The sequence below is a fragment of the Argiope bruennichi genome, chromosome 10 (assembly GCF_947563725.1).
Source record: "Argiope bruennichi chromosome 10, qqArgBrue1.1, whole genome shotgun sequence".
In the NCBI taxonomy this organism is placed as follows: Eukaryota; Metazoa; Arthropoda; class Arachnida; order Araneae; family Araneidae; genus Argiope; species Argiope bruennichi.
This window is the reverse complement of record NC_079160.1, coordinates 88,762,265-88,779,704: the sequence shown is the minus strand read 5'-3', so window position 1 is coordinate 88,779,704 and position 17,440 is coordinate 88,762,265. Positions and strand designations below refer to the sequence as shown.

At 24.9% G+C, this 17,440-nt stretch overlaps 1 protein-coding gene across 1 annotated transcript; it reads left to right on the top strand.

Annotated features, from left to right (window-relative positions):
• Positions 1-1,021: 1,021 nt before the first annotated feature.
• On the top strand, positions 1,022-15,808 carry LOC129989447 (probable dual specificity protein phosphatase DDB_G0281963). Its single transcript, XM_056097990.1, has 7 exons — positions 1,022-1,408; positions 3,506-3,619; positions 6,646-6,767; positions 8,712-8,802; positions 10,658-10,832; positions 11,092-11,140; positions 15,624-15,808. The coding sequence occupies exons 1-7, from the start codon at positions 1,113-1,115 to the stop codon at positions 15,746-15,748; spliced, it is 972 nt and encodes a 323-aa protein (XP_055953965.1). The 5' UTR covers positions 1,022-1,112; the 3' UTR covers positions 15,749-15,808.
• The last annotated feature ends 1,632 nt before the right edge of the window (positions 15,809-17,440 follow it).

The window sequence follows — 17,440 nt, the reverse complement described above, 5'->3', positions numbered from 1 at the left end:
GTGGATATGAAAATACTGCATTTTTTAACAATGATTATATTTTCTATCGGCTTCATTACATCAATGGATAATCTTTTTCTCTTGATATTTCACTGACGTTCTGTGAAACACAGCATGTGATCGAATCTGTAGAGATTCGATCAAGTAATCTGGGGGGGGCAGAGAATCCTGGAAATTGTTTAAAGGATTTGTAATGAATCAAAGAAAAAATGCAAATTATTATTCCATTCTTAAAACATTCTAAATTAAGTAATAAAAAGATCGAAAATTTTTTCTCTTAATGATATTGAAATATATCATATCAAGAACATCGTTTTTAATCCAATTCACATTTAACGGAATAGAAAGGTCCGGTCATCTTAGTATCGTGTAAAACAACGAGAGGCTAGATATTAGGGGAAATGCATAGAATAATTTATCATGCGACATGTGTATGCATTCTTAGAGATGCATAATCCACGATTTTTTGAATAACAAATTATATTGCTATTGTTATTTTTAAATATGCGTTCCAAATATCTGTTATTTCAATCATATTATTAATTAAAAATTATTAATTAGCATTAAATATAAAATTTATTAATTTTAATTAATACTTAATTTACTAATTTAAGTAATATGCGATTGAATTAATTTATCTATTTCAGCTTACTTCTTAAATTTGACCCTCTCCCCTTAAATCACACCCCTCTTTGAAAAGTATTGATCACTTGTATTTGTGACTTTTTGATATTGGTTACGTAATAACCGCTCTGAAAATATTTGTCATCCCTATGCATGCTTGCCTCCAATCCTATAACCTATAATGAGTCTGTAAACTGTGAATGAAGAAGAATTCGAAAACATTATGGGTATTTTATTTTTCTACTAGGTTCTGATTTGGAAACTACTGTTTTAGTATTAATAAAGGAATAAATTGCAATAATTTCCTGAGAATAAGCGAAAAAAACCAAAGATCATATGAAGAGATATTTATACTAGAACTAATTATGTTTAACTGTATCACTGTGACTGTTGTGTCTCCTGGGGATGACAGTCTTTGTTGCTATATTTATCCTAAAACAGTTCCATTTTAACATATAGTTCTGTGTTTTGTAAACAAAAAATCTTATATGTGTTCATTTGAAATTTTCGAGAGGTCATCTATGGTAGAATGTGATGAAATCGAGCCCAGGTTGTTTTTAGGAAATCTGGATGCAGCAGAGAGTGAAGAAACTTTAAAGAACTATGGAATAACTCACATTCTGACTGTATATATGTTTCCCATCACAAAACCAGAAGGTTTAGAAATAGAAACTCTATTTATTGATTTGGAGGATTCTCCAGATTGTGACATATTATCATGTTTCGAAAGATCAAATGCTTTTATCAAAGAAGGACAAGAAAAAGGAGCATGTCTTGTGCACTGGTATTGCCATTTGATTCTTTAATAATACATGATTTTAATGTAATGATTGTCAAAACTGTATATAATTTTAGAATCTCTTATATTTTATTAATTTGGAAAAAGTTGGAATTTTCTTCTTGATTTAATTTGAAATTTCTCTTTTTAATTAATAAAATTGTATTGATTATCAGAGTTCTGTAATTTATGTTTCAATCATATCCAACATTCATTTTTTGATGATTAACTCATTGGTAAATTTATTTATCTATGCATATATCATCGTTTTGATTGATTATCAAGCATTTTTAGTATTGTATTTGATAATAATCATTTGTGTCATCAAATAATTACTCAGAGTTGAGAGATATATCAGAAAGAATTGCTAATATAGTTTTTTAAAGAATTAACTATCTTAGAAAACTAAAACTTATTATTTTGAATATCGAGTTGAAAATCACTTGATATATTTACAATTTATAGTATGTTTTGTTTTAATTAATTGTTTTTCAGTCTAATGTTTTTACTTTATGGGAATTGTATTGTTTGTTTAATCTTGCCCAAAAATATGTAGGCATTTAAAAAAAAATTGTATACTAATTTTATTTATTTAATAATTTTAATTTTATTTTGCAGCATTTAATTTCTTAAATTAGTTTTGCTTTAAAATTTCAAATTGAGTTGTTATTTTTTTTAGTGTAGTATCTAAATTTTTGAAATTTAACATTTTTTAGGCTTTAGAATCTTAAAAATAGGTCAGCATTTATTTGATTAAAGCATAACCATACATTTCTCTTGCATTATAAGCTTAACAATCTTACATATTTCTTTAGTTGTTTTAGTATATATTGTTACCAAAATTTGTAATTGTGTGAAAATTTGTATTCTGAATACCAAAAATATTGTTTTAATTTTTTTTTTTTAATTTGAAAATTTATTGGCATACTATTATTTCTGTTTATTGACATACATGATTAAAATTTATCCAAACAGTCTATAGAATAGGTCATTGGATGTAAAGATGCAAAATTGGCTGGTAGTTATTTCTTGAATTGTAAGTGCTAAGATAAGAATTTTCTTAATTTAATTAATACTTTCCCTCAACAACATCAGGGCATATATAAAACCATTTTTGCATCACTTTAAAATTTAAAAAATCAACTATACAGGGATAGCATTTTTTTATTCTTAACATTTCTTTCCAGATTTGATGTTTTTTTTTTTTTTTTTTTTTTTAATTTCCTTATAATACTTGTAATTATGTTATATATTTTTTTCAGTGTTTTCATTTATCATTATAATTTATGATCATGCACATTACAGTATATTCATTTATGTACATGCATATTACAATTATATTATAGATATATTTCTATGTGTTATCATCGTTGTAATTCATAGTGAATTCATAAAAATAACATGAAAAAATTAATCTCTCATAAAGCTATCGTGCTCCAAATTTGCGATTTGTGTCTTCTTTTTTTTTTTTTTTTTTTTTTTTTTACAGTTGTACAATATTTTTATATTTATTCTTGATCAATTCAAAAAAAATCCTTATTGTCGAAAAATTAGCCTTATTTTAAATTTGAGTTTTAAATCATTATCTCTTTTCATTTTTTATATTCACAAATCTGTTATTTCATTATTAAATTATTACTCCAATATGATATTTCTTGATTTCCCCTAATTTTGATTTTAAAAAGATAGCATGACTATACACTATATTACCTTTTGTTTGTGAGGAAGTAACAGTGCTTGTGCATTAACAACACTCCATTGGTAAAATTTTGGCACCTTATTATAAAAGCACTGTTTTTTTATACAGAATTTGACTTTCACTGTATAGTTTGTTGTTGTTTTTTTCATTAAAACCTAATAAATCATCAAAATATTAAAAGTTAATAGACAAATCATTAAGTTCTATGTTTGTAAACGATGGAAATAATTTTTATATTTCTGATCATTATAACACTAAAAACACTGTATTCTAATTTCTGGAGTGGCTTTTAAAAATTATTAAAATTATTAGGAATTATAGAAACAGTGCTCTAGAGATAATTGTGTATATATTTTATTTAATAAGGCTGTAAACAAACATTTTTACATTTATTATTTTCTCAGTTATGGTGGAGTATCTCGCAGTGCAACATTAGTTGTAGCATATCTGATGAAGAAGTATAACATAGGAGTAGATGAAGCCCTTCAAAAAGTTAAAGAGAAAAGATATTCTGCATGGTAAATAAATGGTTTCCCTATTCCTCAATTATGCCTAAACTTTTTGTAAAACAGAAATTTCTTTTTAATTTAAGTAATAATCTTAATAAATTGTTTTATTTTAATTAGTATTCCCAATAATCAAAAAATTGGCCAACCTAGATGAAATATTATATAGATGTGAAAGATTAGTTCATTATTTATTTATTTAGTATATTACTGCTTCATAATTTAGAGTTGGATATTATTTGTATCTTTATGCTGTTGATTGCAGGCAACATAGAGAAAGAAAGAAACCTTTTTATTGTATGTCCTTAGGCAGATTAGCAATCATCATTTCTTGGTAGAAATTAAACTGAGCAAGTCTTTAGAAGAGCTGATTGCATGCATGCTGCGCATAATGATCTGCAGTCTTCTTAATTTTAATTTTATGTTCAATTTTCAAATTGAATATTGTTGTATGAAATATCCATTCTAATCTTGACTCAATAGAAATTTCCTATCCCTTAAAGACATGCATATATTTATATTTAGGAAAAATGCTATAAGTAACTTAAATAATTATATTTTATATTATTTGAGTCAATAAATAAATATATAGGTAAAAAATGTAATTTATTTTAAACTTTGATATAGCCTCCACCCTAAACATAATAGTTATATTTAGCAAAATATTCTTTATACACTGACATTTTAATCTGTCGATTCCTAACCTATTTAAAGTGTAGACTTAAATATATTTTAAATTAAGTTTGAAGCACCAAAATTAAAATAACTATAGACAAAATTAGATTCCAAGAAAAAAAAAGTAAATTTTATTTTTTTACTATTTTAAAGGAAATCATTTTCAATAAATCAGTACAAGATTGAGAAAGTAGATTGTAATGAACATTTTTGTTGATAAGTACTAAAAAGATTAATAATTAAAAAATAAAATTACTTTTTAATTCATTCCATTAACTAAAAAAAAATTAAAGTAGAAAACACAAAATTTCAAAATCTGGTTAATGGATGGTATATTAAATTACTTAGGGATTTCAGAAAATATATTGATCTTTTTGAAAAAACAAAAAAAGAAACAATGGAATGTGTTTGGTGCAGTCTTGGGAAGTGAAAAAATATAATTATTTTATGAATAGAATACTGTGATGAATGGATAAAACAAAATGACAATGATGAATTACTTTCTCTAGAAATTATTAAAAGTTGATACTTTTTAAGATAGTTTTTTTTAATGAAAAAAAACCTTGTAACAATCTGTATAAACTCTTCTAAAATTAAGAAAATTGAAGACTGCAGGGTTGATGAAAAATAAATTGCAGTTCAAAGGATTAACTTCTTTGTCATCTGCAATGTGTTCAAGTGAAACTTCTGCAGTATCTTAAACGCACTTCAAGTGTTTTTCTACATTTTAAAACTTTTAAATGCTTACTTGTTCGAGTTTTTATTTTTGTTTGTTCTAATGCGACAAAAAACAAAGAAAAAAATAGAAATTTTCATGAACAGGAGACGTAGGCAAAATGGTTAACTAAATAGCTCTTGGCTTTTATATATACCTCAAGGAAATGCTATATATTGATTTGTGGTTCTTCAAAATGCCATTGAAATGATATAATGTAAAATAGTTGTATTCAAAACTTTGTAAGTTTAGTCTCAGAAAAGTTGAACTATTTTTGTTTAAGATTTGTTATGTCAAGAACATTTTTCTAAAGATATGATTAATAGGCTGAGGGGGGAGGGGGAGAGACTTAATAAAAATTTTACCATTGTAATTTTTTTCTGCTGTGTATTTATTGATACAAAGAAATAAAATAAAAATAATTTCTCTTTACTTCATTTAAAGCTTTTTCCCAATGTCAATATATACTTACCATTAATAATTTAAAAATTAATTATTGAGCAATGATAGAATGGGTGCCTTATCTGATATAACAAAGTTTGCTGTTTAAATATTGGAAGGCACTTTTTTATAGGGAAAAAAACCTAATGAAGAATTAGGTAATGCTGAATAAATCATAAGAAAAAAAAATCCTCTATTATCAAAACATTTTTGATAGATTATTATGTTGTGGATAAATACTCTATAGATATTTGCTTGCTTTCTCCTTATTTTTGCGCGTACATTGTTGGCCCAAGCTTAAACAATTTATGTCAGTGTTTAAAATAAATTCCATTTTGCTCTGCCAATAGGATCTCTCATAATATCAATGAACATCAATTATATAAAAAGTGGTCTAGGTAGTTGGAACCCATGTTTATTTCAATTAAATGGTTCAATGTGATATCTTCATTATGGTATCTATTTTAAAAATCGTTTATTCCAATGATATTCAATTGTTGTATATTTTCACAGGACTATTTTTTGTACCCTTAATAAGTATGTTATAACCTTTTATTGTTAATAATGAGATCTTTCACCTGTTAAAAGTTATAGTATTCAGATTAAAACAGGGACAATGTGAGTTTGAAAATAACCTGTTTTGGTTACATAATCTCTAAAAGCAATATAATCCTGTACTTCATGAACTTTTATTCTCCTCACTGATCTTGCTTTATTTTGATTTCATTTACAATTGGTATGTATAGGTAGAAAAAACTGCAAATAAAAAAAAAGCAATATTTACATAACCATATTATTAAGTAAATCTTTGTAGAATCAGAAACATTTAAAAAGGAGGAACATTATGTTTAGATCACGGCAATGCTGCTACATCTAAAACACCAATGAAATTAACCAAATTAGCGAAATATAAAACTTAAATTGTAAAAAAGTGAAGAAAAAAAGAAATCCCTGGTTTGAATTTCTGTTTGAAGGTGACCCTTTATAAAGTTTTCTGACCAATTCATTTTTTACAATTTAAACTTTATATTTTGCCAAGTTGGCTATATTTGGTTTATATCTTTATACTAATTATATAATAATATGTATTAGTATATAATTAGATTATAATTATATGCTCTATTCAGATTACATTAAGCTATATAATAATTTATAAAGTATTGATTCTATTATATTATTATTAATTATGCATTTTTTGTACTTTCAGTCCTAATGCTGGATTTTTATCTCAGTTGAGATTATATGAAAACATGAAGAACACCCTAGATGAAGACAACATTGATTACAAAATTTTTTCACTGTACCATCTAGGGAGACAAGTGTCAATGGGTAATTTTTAACCGGATTCATAATGTATGCATGCTTTTGATATTTATTTTTTTGTATTCCTTATGCTAGTTACATGTATTTCCGTGATTCCTTGGACTTAATTAGATTTGACAACATTATAGACTATAAGAAAAATTAAGCTCTACTTTTTAATCATAGTTGTCTCTCATAAAAAGATTAGAGTAGAATCTATATAGTAATTTTAATGATTGAAATCAATTAATTAATACCTTAGTAATACTGGAAATTTTAGTAAATGTTAGTCTTTAACAGTTGGTGTAATCTTATATATACTTTGATTATTTTTATTCTATTTACTGTAAAATAGAAAACAGTTAACAGCTACTGTTAAATAGTAAATAGTGTTATTTTCCAGTATAGATTCTTTACATTTTTCTGCAAACCATCACATTTATTTACAGTTTGCAGAACATTTTAAGAGTTGTAAATCATCATTTGAATGTTCTTTGTAAGACTTCTTTTGACTCAAATCTATTAATAAGTACTGTGAAATTTCATGCATATGAATGCATTCATGTGTAAAGGAATTTCAGACATGTGCTTTTTTTCATTTTGCCAAATTGTTTTTTGACTTTCAAATTCAGTCGTTGATAATGAGTAGAAGGAGGGGGGGGGAACTATCTCTTTCGTGTTAATTACTATAAAAAATATGAATCATATTTGAAGATTTATGTATTTCATGCTGACTATAACATTTTTACCAAGAATGATAGGAATAAATAATATTAAATATTGATTTGCTTAAACATGATTAGCAATCTTTCATAAATTTAAATTTTGTAAAGATATGAATTTTTGTAAAATTTTCAATATTTATGACTAGATTTTTTTTAAAAATATTCTTATTTTTTTATATTTAAATTCAATTTCAAAATTTATAGAATAATTTTGCTGTTTTATATTGATATTAATATCAATATAACTAATTAATATCAATTAATTAATTGTGCTGATAACCATCATATTCTTCAAAAGTTTTATTACAAGATATCTACTTATTAAATTGAATAGTGTAGAATTGTCCAAAAGTGAAACTTCTTTTGATTTTATAATCATTGTAATAGATATTGCATGCCTTTGCTTGATATATGTGTAATTTTGAAATGCAATTTAAAACTTAGTACTCTTTATCTATTTAAATTGAAAAAAAAAAATGCTTATTCATTAAGCTAAATTTTTCTGGATTGATAATAAGCAAATGCAATAAATAAATAAAGAAAAATTGATAAATTTAAATAAAATATAATTACAGAACATGTGAAACTGGATTTGTCATTCAATTGTATTTATTTATTTAAATCAAATGCAATTGTGTAAAAAAAATTCTTTACACTAGAGACAGAATTCTATAATTAATATAATTATATTAAAATTGAAATTTTACATCATTTTTTTTTTCATATGATATTGGCAAAATTTAACTGCTAACTTTTTTTTATCAAACTTTTCATATAATAAAGGCTTTTATTAATAAATATATCTTGCAATACATGCAGAAATTTTCAAGAGTAAATAATTTTAGAATTGAAAGGAAAAAGAAATTATGTAATTAAATTGTAAATTAATTCATTTTGCTAACTGAAATATATATATATATATATATTTGTTATTACGTTATTCAGTTTCAATAACTTATATTTGACAATACTAAAGTTTATATTTTTTTATTCAGCTGTGTGTCCTTTTATTATTATTTTTTCAATTCTTAAGTAAAACGTTTTTTTATATCTGTAAATAACCTTTAAAAATTATAGTTAATATTTCTTCATTTAAATTTCTTATTATGCCTTATATTGATATATCATATAGATGTTCAAAATACTCTATAATGAATTAGTTAATCATTCAAAGATTTTAATATTTGTAGAAAGGCACTAGTTTATTGGATACTTAACTGATAGCATTTTCATGCTTGTATTATAGGCAATAATTTTGATGCCATTCAGAATTATTTAGCCAGATTCAAAGAGAAGGCGGCACTTGATGGAGACAAATTTAAATGTAAAGAATGCAGGTAAATAATAGACTTTAAGGTATTATTTAAAACAAAATTAACAAGTAATTTTTGGTATGTGTTTTAATCAAAATGTCCTCCACCCCTCGTTAGTGAAATCTGTACACAAACACACTAATCATGGCAAACTTAAACTATAATATTGGCTAAAAATTATTATTGTTGCTTTTGGTTCAAATGATGTATATTTGGGCTATATTAAAGCTAATGGAAAATTCTGCCCTTTAAAAAATTGTGAGATTATAATGATTTTCTATATCATATCACATATTTCATAAATGAGAAAAATGGTAGTTAACATTGTAAAAAATGCATTGACTTATATTTTATTAAAGAAAGAAATCAATTAATCTATTACTAAAATTAATTTTAGTTTTTTGATATTATTCTGGTTTAATAGTTCATTAATAAATTTCAGACTAAGTCATTAATTCTATATTATTTTTATTTATATTCTCTAATGCATATTATTATAACCATATAATTTAATAACATTTTTAAGTAAATACATGATGCATGAAATTTGCAAAACTCTGTCCAGACTTGTTCAAATATATACAAAACTGAGGCCATTTAAAGATATAAATGTTCATTTCTTAATTGAAATTATTTTAACAGTCATGTAACAAATATATCTATTTTAATAATATGTTACTAGTACTGCGTAAAAACTAGCTTTATGCTGAACTACTTTTACTCCTTAATTACTGTTAATACGTTTAAGTAAAGTAGAAGGTAATTGCTACTATTATATACTTTGCCCGTGAATATAAATTTTAATATTAATTAGGCATTATGCATTTATACCTAATTTTTTTTTTTTCAAATTTAAAAATAATGCAGTTATGGAAATGCTCTTTTTTAATTATGAATATGAAAATCATTGTAACTTGACATGCAAAACAAGCCCATTTAATAAAAAGGGAATATTAATATTAGTTTATTTGTTACAAAAGGAAAACAAGTGAGTAATTGTATAATTCATACATCATAGATTATATTGGTAACCATTGTTCACCATCAGTAGTCAATACTATATAAAACAAGACAAATTGTAATCAGCTTAAAAAATTTTTTCTTTAAAATTTAAATGCTTTATTTCTATTCTGTTGCTGTTGGAGTGTATGTCTTTTAAGGACATACCCTGCAACAACTACAGAATTTCTGTAAATACTACAGAAATTAAATAAAAACGGCAGAATTATGGATTTATAGTGAAAAACTACAATATATATATATATATATATATATATATACGAAAAAAACTACAAAAGAATGGATTTTATATATGGAAAACAACAAAATATGTTTCCCGTATCTTCGCTCGGAGCAATAGAGATAGTGAAAGTAATTTTAGCATGGTTGGAGATGGGGAATGGAATTGTATTCCTGCATGAATTCAAAAATACTGGAGTCGATTCTCATAACAAAAATGAAGATGGGAGTTAGTTATGATGTTAAATTGAGCAAGAAAAGCAAAAGTGCTTGCTATTGAACGAAACAAAATTGTAAATGTCTGATAAAGAATGTTAATTTATTTAATCTACATAATTGTGTCATGCGATTTTTAAAAAAATGCTCTTATATATTTAGTCAATAATAAATGTCTTAAATAATTTTGAATAATGTTTCAAAATATTTGTTTTAATTCAATAAAATTCTTTGGAAATATCTATTCTTCAGTAGTTTATTGATATTATGTTGTATGTAATGTATTGATATGAAGTGCTACTGATGACTTGGTAACCAATGTTCTAAGATATACATGGGTATCTAATCCATTTGCAGTTAAAATATGTGTAATTAATAATGTATTATAATTAAAAAATAATGGTGCCATTTTGATTTTTACCAGAAAATGCTTGTTTCTACAAAGCAATGTCATACCTCACATCCAAGGGCAAGATTTGTACTGGAATAATTTTGCCCAGCAGCTCATCTCAGAACAATCACAAACAATTTGTAAAAAATCATTATTCATTGAATTTTTGCCATGGATGATTGAAGCACACCAATCTATGTCAGGAAAGGTAAGGTTTTTTTTTTTTTTTTTTTTTCCCCTACAGTGTATTAAAATTATTTTGCTCTAATTGATGTGGTTCATGATTTAGATATAATATTTTTATCGGCAAATGGTTCCCTCATTATTCATTTTAGGTTTCAGCAGATTATAAAATAATTTATTTTGAAATGAATGTTATATAATTTATCATTAAGTACTGTTGACACTTATAGTTTTGTATAAAATATCTAGTAAATAAAATTTTATTCTTATATTATTTTTCCTAGATTCATTGCCCGACATGTGATTCAAAAATCGGAACTTTCTGCTGGAAAGGTAACAACCCAAATTACAATTGCTTTATTTCATGCTAGAATTTTGATAAAAAATTTCTATAATTGATGAAATAATTGTATTAGTATTAAACAAACAATAGTGCATGTATCCACTTTTTATTCCAACATTTGTGTAAATTATGCATTTGAATGGTTGTGAAAAATATATATAAAATTTATTTCATTCTTATAATTATTTTCTTAAGAGAAATTTCAGCTTCCCTTAAACAATATAAAATCTTAATATTTAAAAGCTTTTTTTTAATCAACTGTCATTAATTTGTGTAGAAATTTTTTTAAATTCTTATTGGCGGTGTGAAAAAAAATAAATAGTGAATAAATAAATTAAAAATAAAACTTTCATGATAAAGATATTTTTGTGATAAAAATCAAGTAAATAGTAGTTAGCACTATGTAAAGAAATGAGTGAATTAACAAAGTAAATAAATGACTCTCCCTTTTCCCTACAATTATGCACAACTAATGTAATTTTGAAATCATATTCTTGCCTTTTTCTAAATGCCATATAAATTTTTACATAGAAATATGCATATTTTGCCTGTAAATATGATTTCATATTATTATGGTATGAATTTTTAAACTGATTTATTTAAGGTAATGGTTTTATCAGAATGAAAACAATATATTTAGTAAATTTATTTTTATAATTTTATTTTATCAACAAGCTTTTGCTCTAGGATTCACTTTTCTTGCTTTTTTTCTCAGTAAAATCTATTATTATTTTCTTAATTTTAAGGTTTTCTAAAAGGTGCCATTTAATTCATGCAGTTGATAATATAAGTAGTCCCTTCTTGAACATGGTGAGTCATCATCATGGTGAAATATCTACTTTCATAAGTTTCAATTTTGAAAATTTTATTTTGATAACAGCAACAGTTACTGACAGAGTCATGAAATATTTCCCACCTCTAACAGATTTGAAAAGTGTCCATGAAATCTGTTCAAATTTAAGTTAATTTGAATCTCCAATGGGCTAAACACTTCATCTGGGAGTAAAATTGCTATAACTAATATTTCTTGGTAATGTTATACACTATCTTCTTTATTATGATTACTATAGTTCAAGGCGAAAAGAAAGTCTTAACATGAGCTTTTTTATGTTGTTTCATTTCTTTCATGTTTCAGTTACAGCATTTTGTTTTTCAGAAATTTCCAGAAAAGAATTGACTTTGATGTCTAAGATATAAAAATAGGAACTTTATTTAAAGCTTTTTTTAATTATTATTTGAAAAAAAATTTAATTTTGAATCAAATTGCTTTTTTATGCGTGCGTACACTGAATCATAAACAATCAAATATGCATACAAAATTGAAAGTAAAGACAATCAAAATTCCTGGTGTACCACTTGTCTACAAAACAGGCTAGTAATAAAAATGAATGTGTGGGTTTGATTATCTGATTCTAATATAATTTTGATTCAATCTCAAGACTGCCATGGAGGTCAAGTGCATTGATTCATGTTGAAATACCTTATCTGATCTCATTTCTACTGTAACATTGCATTTTGTCATTCCTGTCTATTGCGCTTAATAAATTTATATTTTAATTCTGCTAATATTTTATAACATTAAACTTCAAAATAACTGAATGCCAAATGACGATGCTAGCAACAAACTTGTAATTTTTTGCCTTCTTCATCAAACTGAAGGAAAGTTTCTTACTTAATGTATTAGTTCTTTCATTTTGTTGTAATTTCAGCAGTGTCATATATTCCCCAGTTTATTCTCTAATTTTAAAAGCAACATCATGGTAGCCTTCCAATTGTGTATCTGTTAAAGGCTTTACCATTACACTGTGTACCTTTTTTCAAGATGTGATCATGAGTTAAAGGCGCAAAGATGCATATTTGCTATAAAATAAAAAAATTCTCAGCTTCCAGGTAGTGGTGTGCCACCTTAATAAAGACTAAATTTACAGAATAAGTAATATTTTGAGCATAAAGTGTCCAAAGTCTGATTTTCAGAATTTTGTTTATTTTCTTTTTGAATGATTTTTTCAAAACAAAGTCCTGTCCCTCCCTCTCATTTTTTTAACTGGTATTTATGCTTTTCTCTTTTTATAAAATGTACCAGAAGGCATTTATTTGCCAAATATTTTTAATGAATTACTCAACTTTATTCACTTATAAATTAGAACATAGTGAAAATTTTAATTTTCTATCCATAACATAAATAACTATCAAAAATATAAAATGGTTTTGCTATTATAGTGTAGATGATTCTCTACAATATTCAAAAGAAAATACTAGTTCTGTTTAGGGAATCGATAGCTTTTCAGAACTGTTAATGATAATCACACTTAGTATGACATCTACCCACAAGATTCAAAAAGTTTTATGAAAATGTAAATGTATTTTGCTCCAAGTTCGCTTTTGGCAAGTGATGATAGCAGTGGGGTTTCAATATGCCTTGCATGTCATAATGGTATTATTCCGAATAAGTCAAGTAAGCATCAATATGAAAATATTATTTCTGATTTTCTTGAACTTTTATATCTATGATAGATTTTCTATTTTCCTTCTTGGTTTGCTCTTTCCAGCCCTGGATGCAGATATTTATCTTACTTTATTCTACTGTAGAAATATTATACAAATAAAATTCATCACTTTTCCCTAACTTTAACTCTAAAATTTTTCAAAAGGATTTATGTTTTCTTACTTCTAACAGAAATATATAAATTATCCGCTTAACGGTTTTGTCCATATACCATATGTGCATCGATTTATTGAATTTTGATAGTTGTAATCTAATCATTCATAATGATTATAATTCAATATTAAAATTACTTCAAATACATAGATAAGTTAAGTATTCAATAGATTTCCATTTGAATTAAAATAATAAAATATTCCCAAAACAGAAGGTGTAATTTTATTAGATTGTAAAGAAAATAAAACAATTAAGTGGTTAAAGAAATCTGATGTTGCAAAAAGTAAATAAAATATGGTAATTCTATATATTTGGTTGTACTGATTTCAGTAAATGACTTTTAGTATTCCAAAATCTTCTAAAATCAGGTTAATATATTAAAAAAAGAAGAGTACTGATTAATTTAATACTTTATGTTGTCAAATTAAACTTTATATTCTTAAACTTTCAATTTAGTTTAATTGGGCCACTAGCAAAAACTTTGGGATAAAATGAAACTTTATATTATCTATGGTGGGTGCATTTTTTTTTTTTTTTAGCTTTGAATTTTTTTTCATCACATTAGCATCCAAAATGGTTAGCTCCCAATCCAGCCTTGTCATCTGGTTTTCACCACATTACATTAGAATGAAGATAAAAGTAAAATGTTTAGTTTTTAACCATATGCCAGCAATTAATCGTCCAAGATGTCATATTAGTCTATTAACAATGTTCACCAATAACATGCAGTTAAACCAAAAGTTTCCTGAGAACCAATTTTTTTATGGGCATTAAAATTATGTCTCTTAAACGAGAAAAGTTTCACTGCTGTACAAACAAGATTTCATCTATTATTCAAGAACTTCTGTGCCTTATTATTATAATTCCTTTGAAAAATTACCTTCAGTTGAAACATTATGTATATTTATATTGTATTAATATAATTAACCTTTTAAATATAATTTTATATATCATGTTCAAATATATAAAAACTGGTTTCTTATTTGTATAAGGAAATGCAAAAAGAATAAAAGGTATAAACCTTCTTCTATTAGGAAGTAACAGTAGTCTTGGTCAGTTTCTTTTGGGAACTATTAATTTTATAATAAACTAAGGTACAATTTGCATATAAAGTATTAAATATCAGTAAAAAAAGTTTTTTTTCCCCTTATATGAAAATGGTTGTAGCTTTTTTAAGATTGAATGGAATGTTAAATTGTATCGAGAACTGCAGGTCAACTGTTCTTGAAGTAATTTCTTTGAATCTACTGTTATATAAAAAGATCATTAAATGATCATGTTGGTATGTAATTATCAGTTTTTTGAGAATTTCTTGTGTGTGTGTGTAAGTAATTAAAAAATTACAAACAGTCAAAAGAGAAAGCTGAAATTTTCATCTCTTCCCCATATATCTTAATCATATTAACACACATTACTATTAAATATCGTTCTTTCCTTTCATTTTATTCTAAATAAATCTTGTCTATGCAAAATAGCATCGTATTCATGAAATAAATTTATTATTAATCTTATTTACAAATAATATGGATTGAAATATTTTTATCATCAACTATCTGATATATTTCCCCCCCCCCCAAAAAAAAAAAGCTATAATGTTTCCATGATTACTGATAATCTTCCATAGTAAATTGGAAGGAGCAATCATTGAGCCATTCATGTAGAAAATCCAAACATAACTTTAACAATTCATTGTAAGAATTTTGATAGAATACAGTAATTCTATGAACATGACTTCCGATGATTTCTAATTTAACTGATGAAAGTTTAGCTCAATGTAGAAATGAATCAGATTTTAATAAACTTTGGCATTTTAGGTCAGCTATGTACTTGTGGTGCCACAATATCCCCCAGTTTCAAAGTCATTGAGAGCAAACTGGATAAAGAATTTCAGCATAGTCCAACAATACAGAATCAGCTCAACCTTCACCACGTCACTTAAATGTACATCATTGTAATTTAAACGTTTGTTTGTGCCTGCATCAATAAAGTTTTTATCAAAGTTGTTGTTTTTCTTTTTAAAAATATTGTTAGAATGATTTAAAGACACTTGTTAATTTTAATGCTTCTGAAAAAGTCACTATTTTATACCAAATATGTAAATTGAAGCACCATTTCTTGCAATTCAGGGGAAATAAATAAAAACCATATTTAAAAATCAATACAATCAGAATTACTTTAATACAAAAGTTTCTAGCCAATAATTCAGTACATACAATATGATAGAGATCAATATTTTATTCATTACACATTTTTTTTTTTTAAATATTAAGTTGTTCTATATTCAAAATATAGTATATATATTCACATTTAAAAACGAAGAAATTTAAAACACAAAGATTCTGAAGTATAAATTCAAAACACTAACAATATTTATTCATAGCAACTTTAAGTTTCCGAAACAAAATTTATTAATTTTATCTCAAACTATTTTTTTTTAAAGATCTAACAATTCATCCCTAAAATTGTACATATTCTAACTAAAGATAAAAAAAAATGGATACAGACAAAACATCAACAAAAATAAAACAATATTTGGTCATAAATAAAAAAAAGCACAATATAGCATGATCATATATTGTTTTAAAAAATGCAGCATTTAAATAGGAATGTATGTATTTTTAAAAACACTTCCAATGAGAAAAATATTTTTTTTAGAAATAAGACATGAAAAAGATGAGTTAGTGATTTGAATAAAATAAAAGAAATGCAGTTTTCAGAATACAAATAATTTTCATATTTAAATATAACAAAATTACTTTTTTAAAATATTCATATAAAAAATAGATTTGAAACAAAATGGTGGCAGGATTGCATGAAATCAAGTAACATTCCACTTTAAATGTCATAGTCAATAAAATAGAATATTCTCAAACATTTCCACTCTAATTTGTACTTTCTGAATAGAAAAATGCATAAAATTAAGAAGTCTCATATTGTACAGTTTAAAGATAGCTCAGCAAACATATAAAAGTGCAAAAAGACCTTGGCACTCTTTCAGTTACAGCAAGTACTTTTGTTAACATTTATTAATAAACAGTATTTTGATTACAATAAGTACCAAGTTGCATTTAATTTTCTTTAGTTGATAATCAGCAATGTATTAAATATTTAAACAGATTTTATAAAAGCATTCCACTTTAAATGGCATTCATATTCAAATCCGAATGAATCTCACTGCTCTTTCAATTTATAATTTTGCAAAAAAATTTAAATCCATTACTGTATATTTCATTAAATAATTTGTGTAACAACTGAAATTAATAAAATGAGTTAATAGTTATTCTATTACTTTTCTGTTTATTTTCTTATGATCAATTTCAAATCTAGTAATTCAGACAATTTAAAATTATTTGAATTAATAACTCAATTGTGACATGTATTTTAATTTAATCATTGGTATGATCTTTCTTAATGATTAAATCATGTTTAATGCAATTCATATAAAACCATACTTTAATTATTGGATTAAATAATAAGATAGTTAATCCTATTTAAGAAATAGTATATTGTTTCTTAATAATTTCATCTATCAACATTTATTTGGATTAGGACTTTAAAAAATTGAGGTATTTTATATTCTTACATCTATTTTCATTCCCCAAAACATCAATAAATGTCTTACTGATTAATA

Excerpts from the sequence above, each read along its gene's own strand:
- LOC129989447 (XM_056097990.1), top strand. The coding sequence starts at position 1,113 with ATGTGTTCATTTGAAATTTTCGAGAGGTCATCTATGGTAGAATGTGAT. Across the intron at positions 1,409-3,505 it reads GGAGCATGTCTTGTGCACTG|TTATGGTGGAGTATCTCGCA; the intron begins GTATTGCCATTT and ends TTATTTTCTCAG. Across the intron at positions 8,803-10,657 it reads TTTAAATGTAAAGAATGCAG|AAAATGCTTGTTTCTACAAA; the intron begins GTAAATAATAGA and ends GATTTTTACCAG.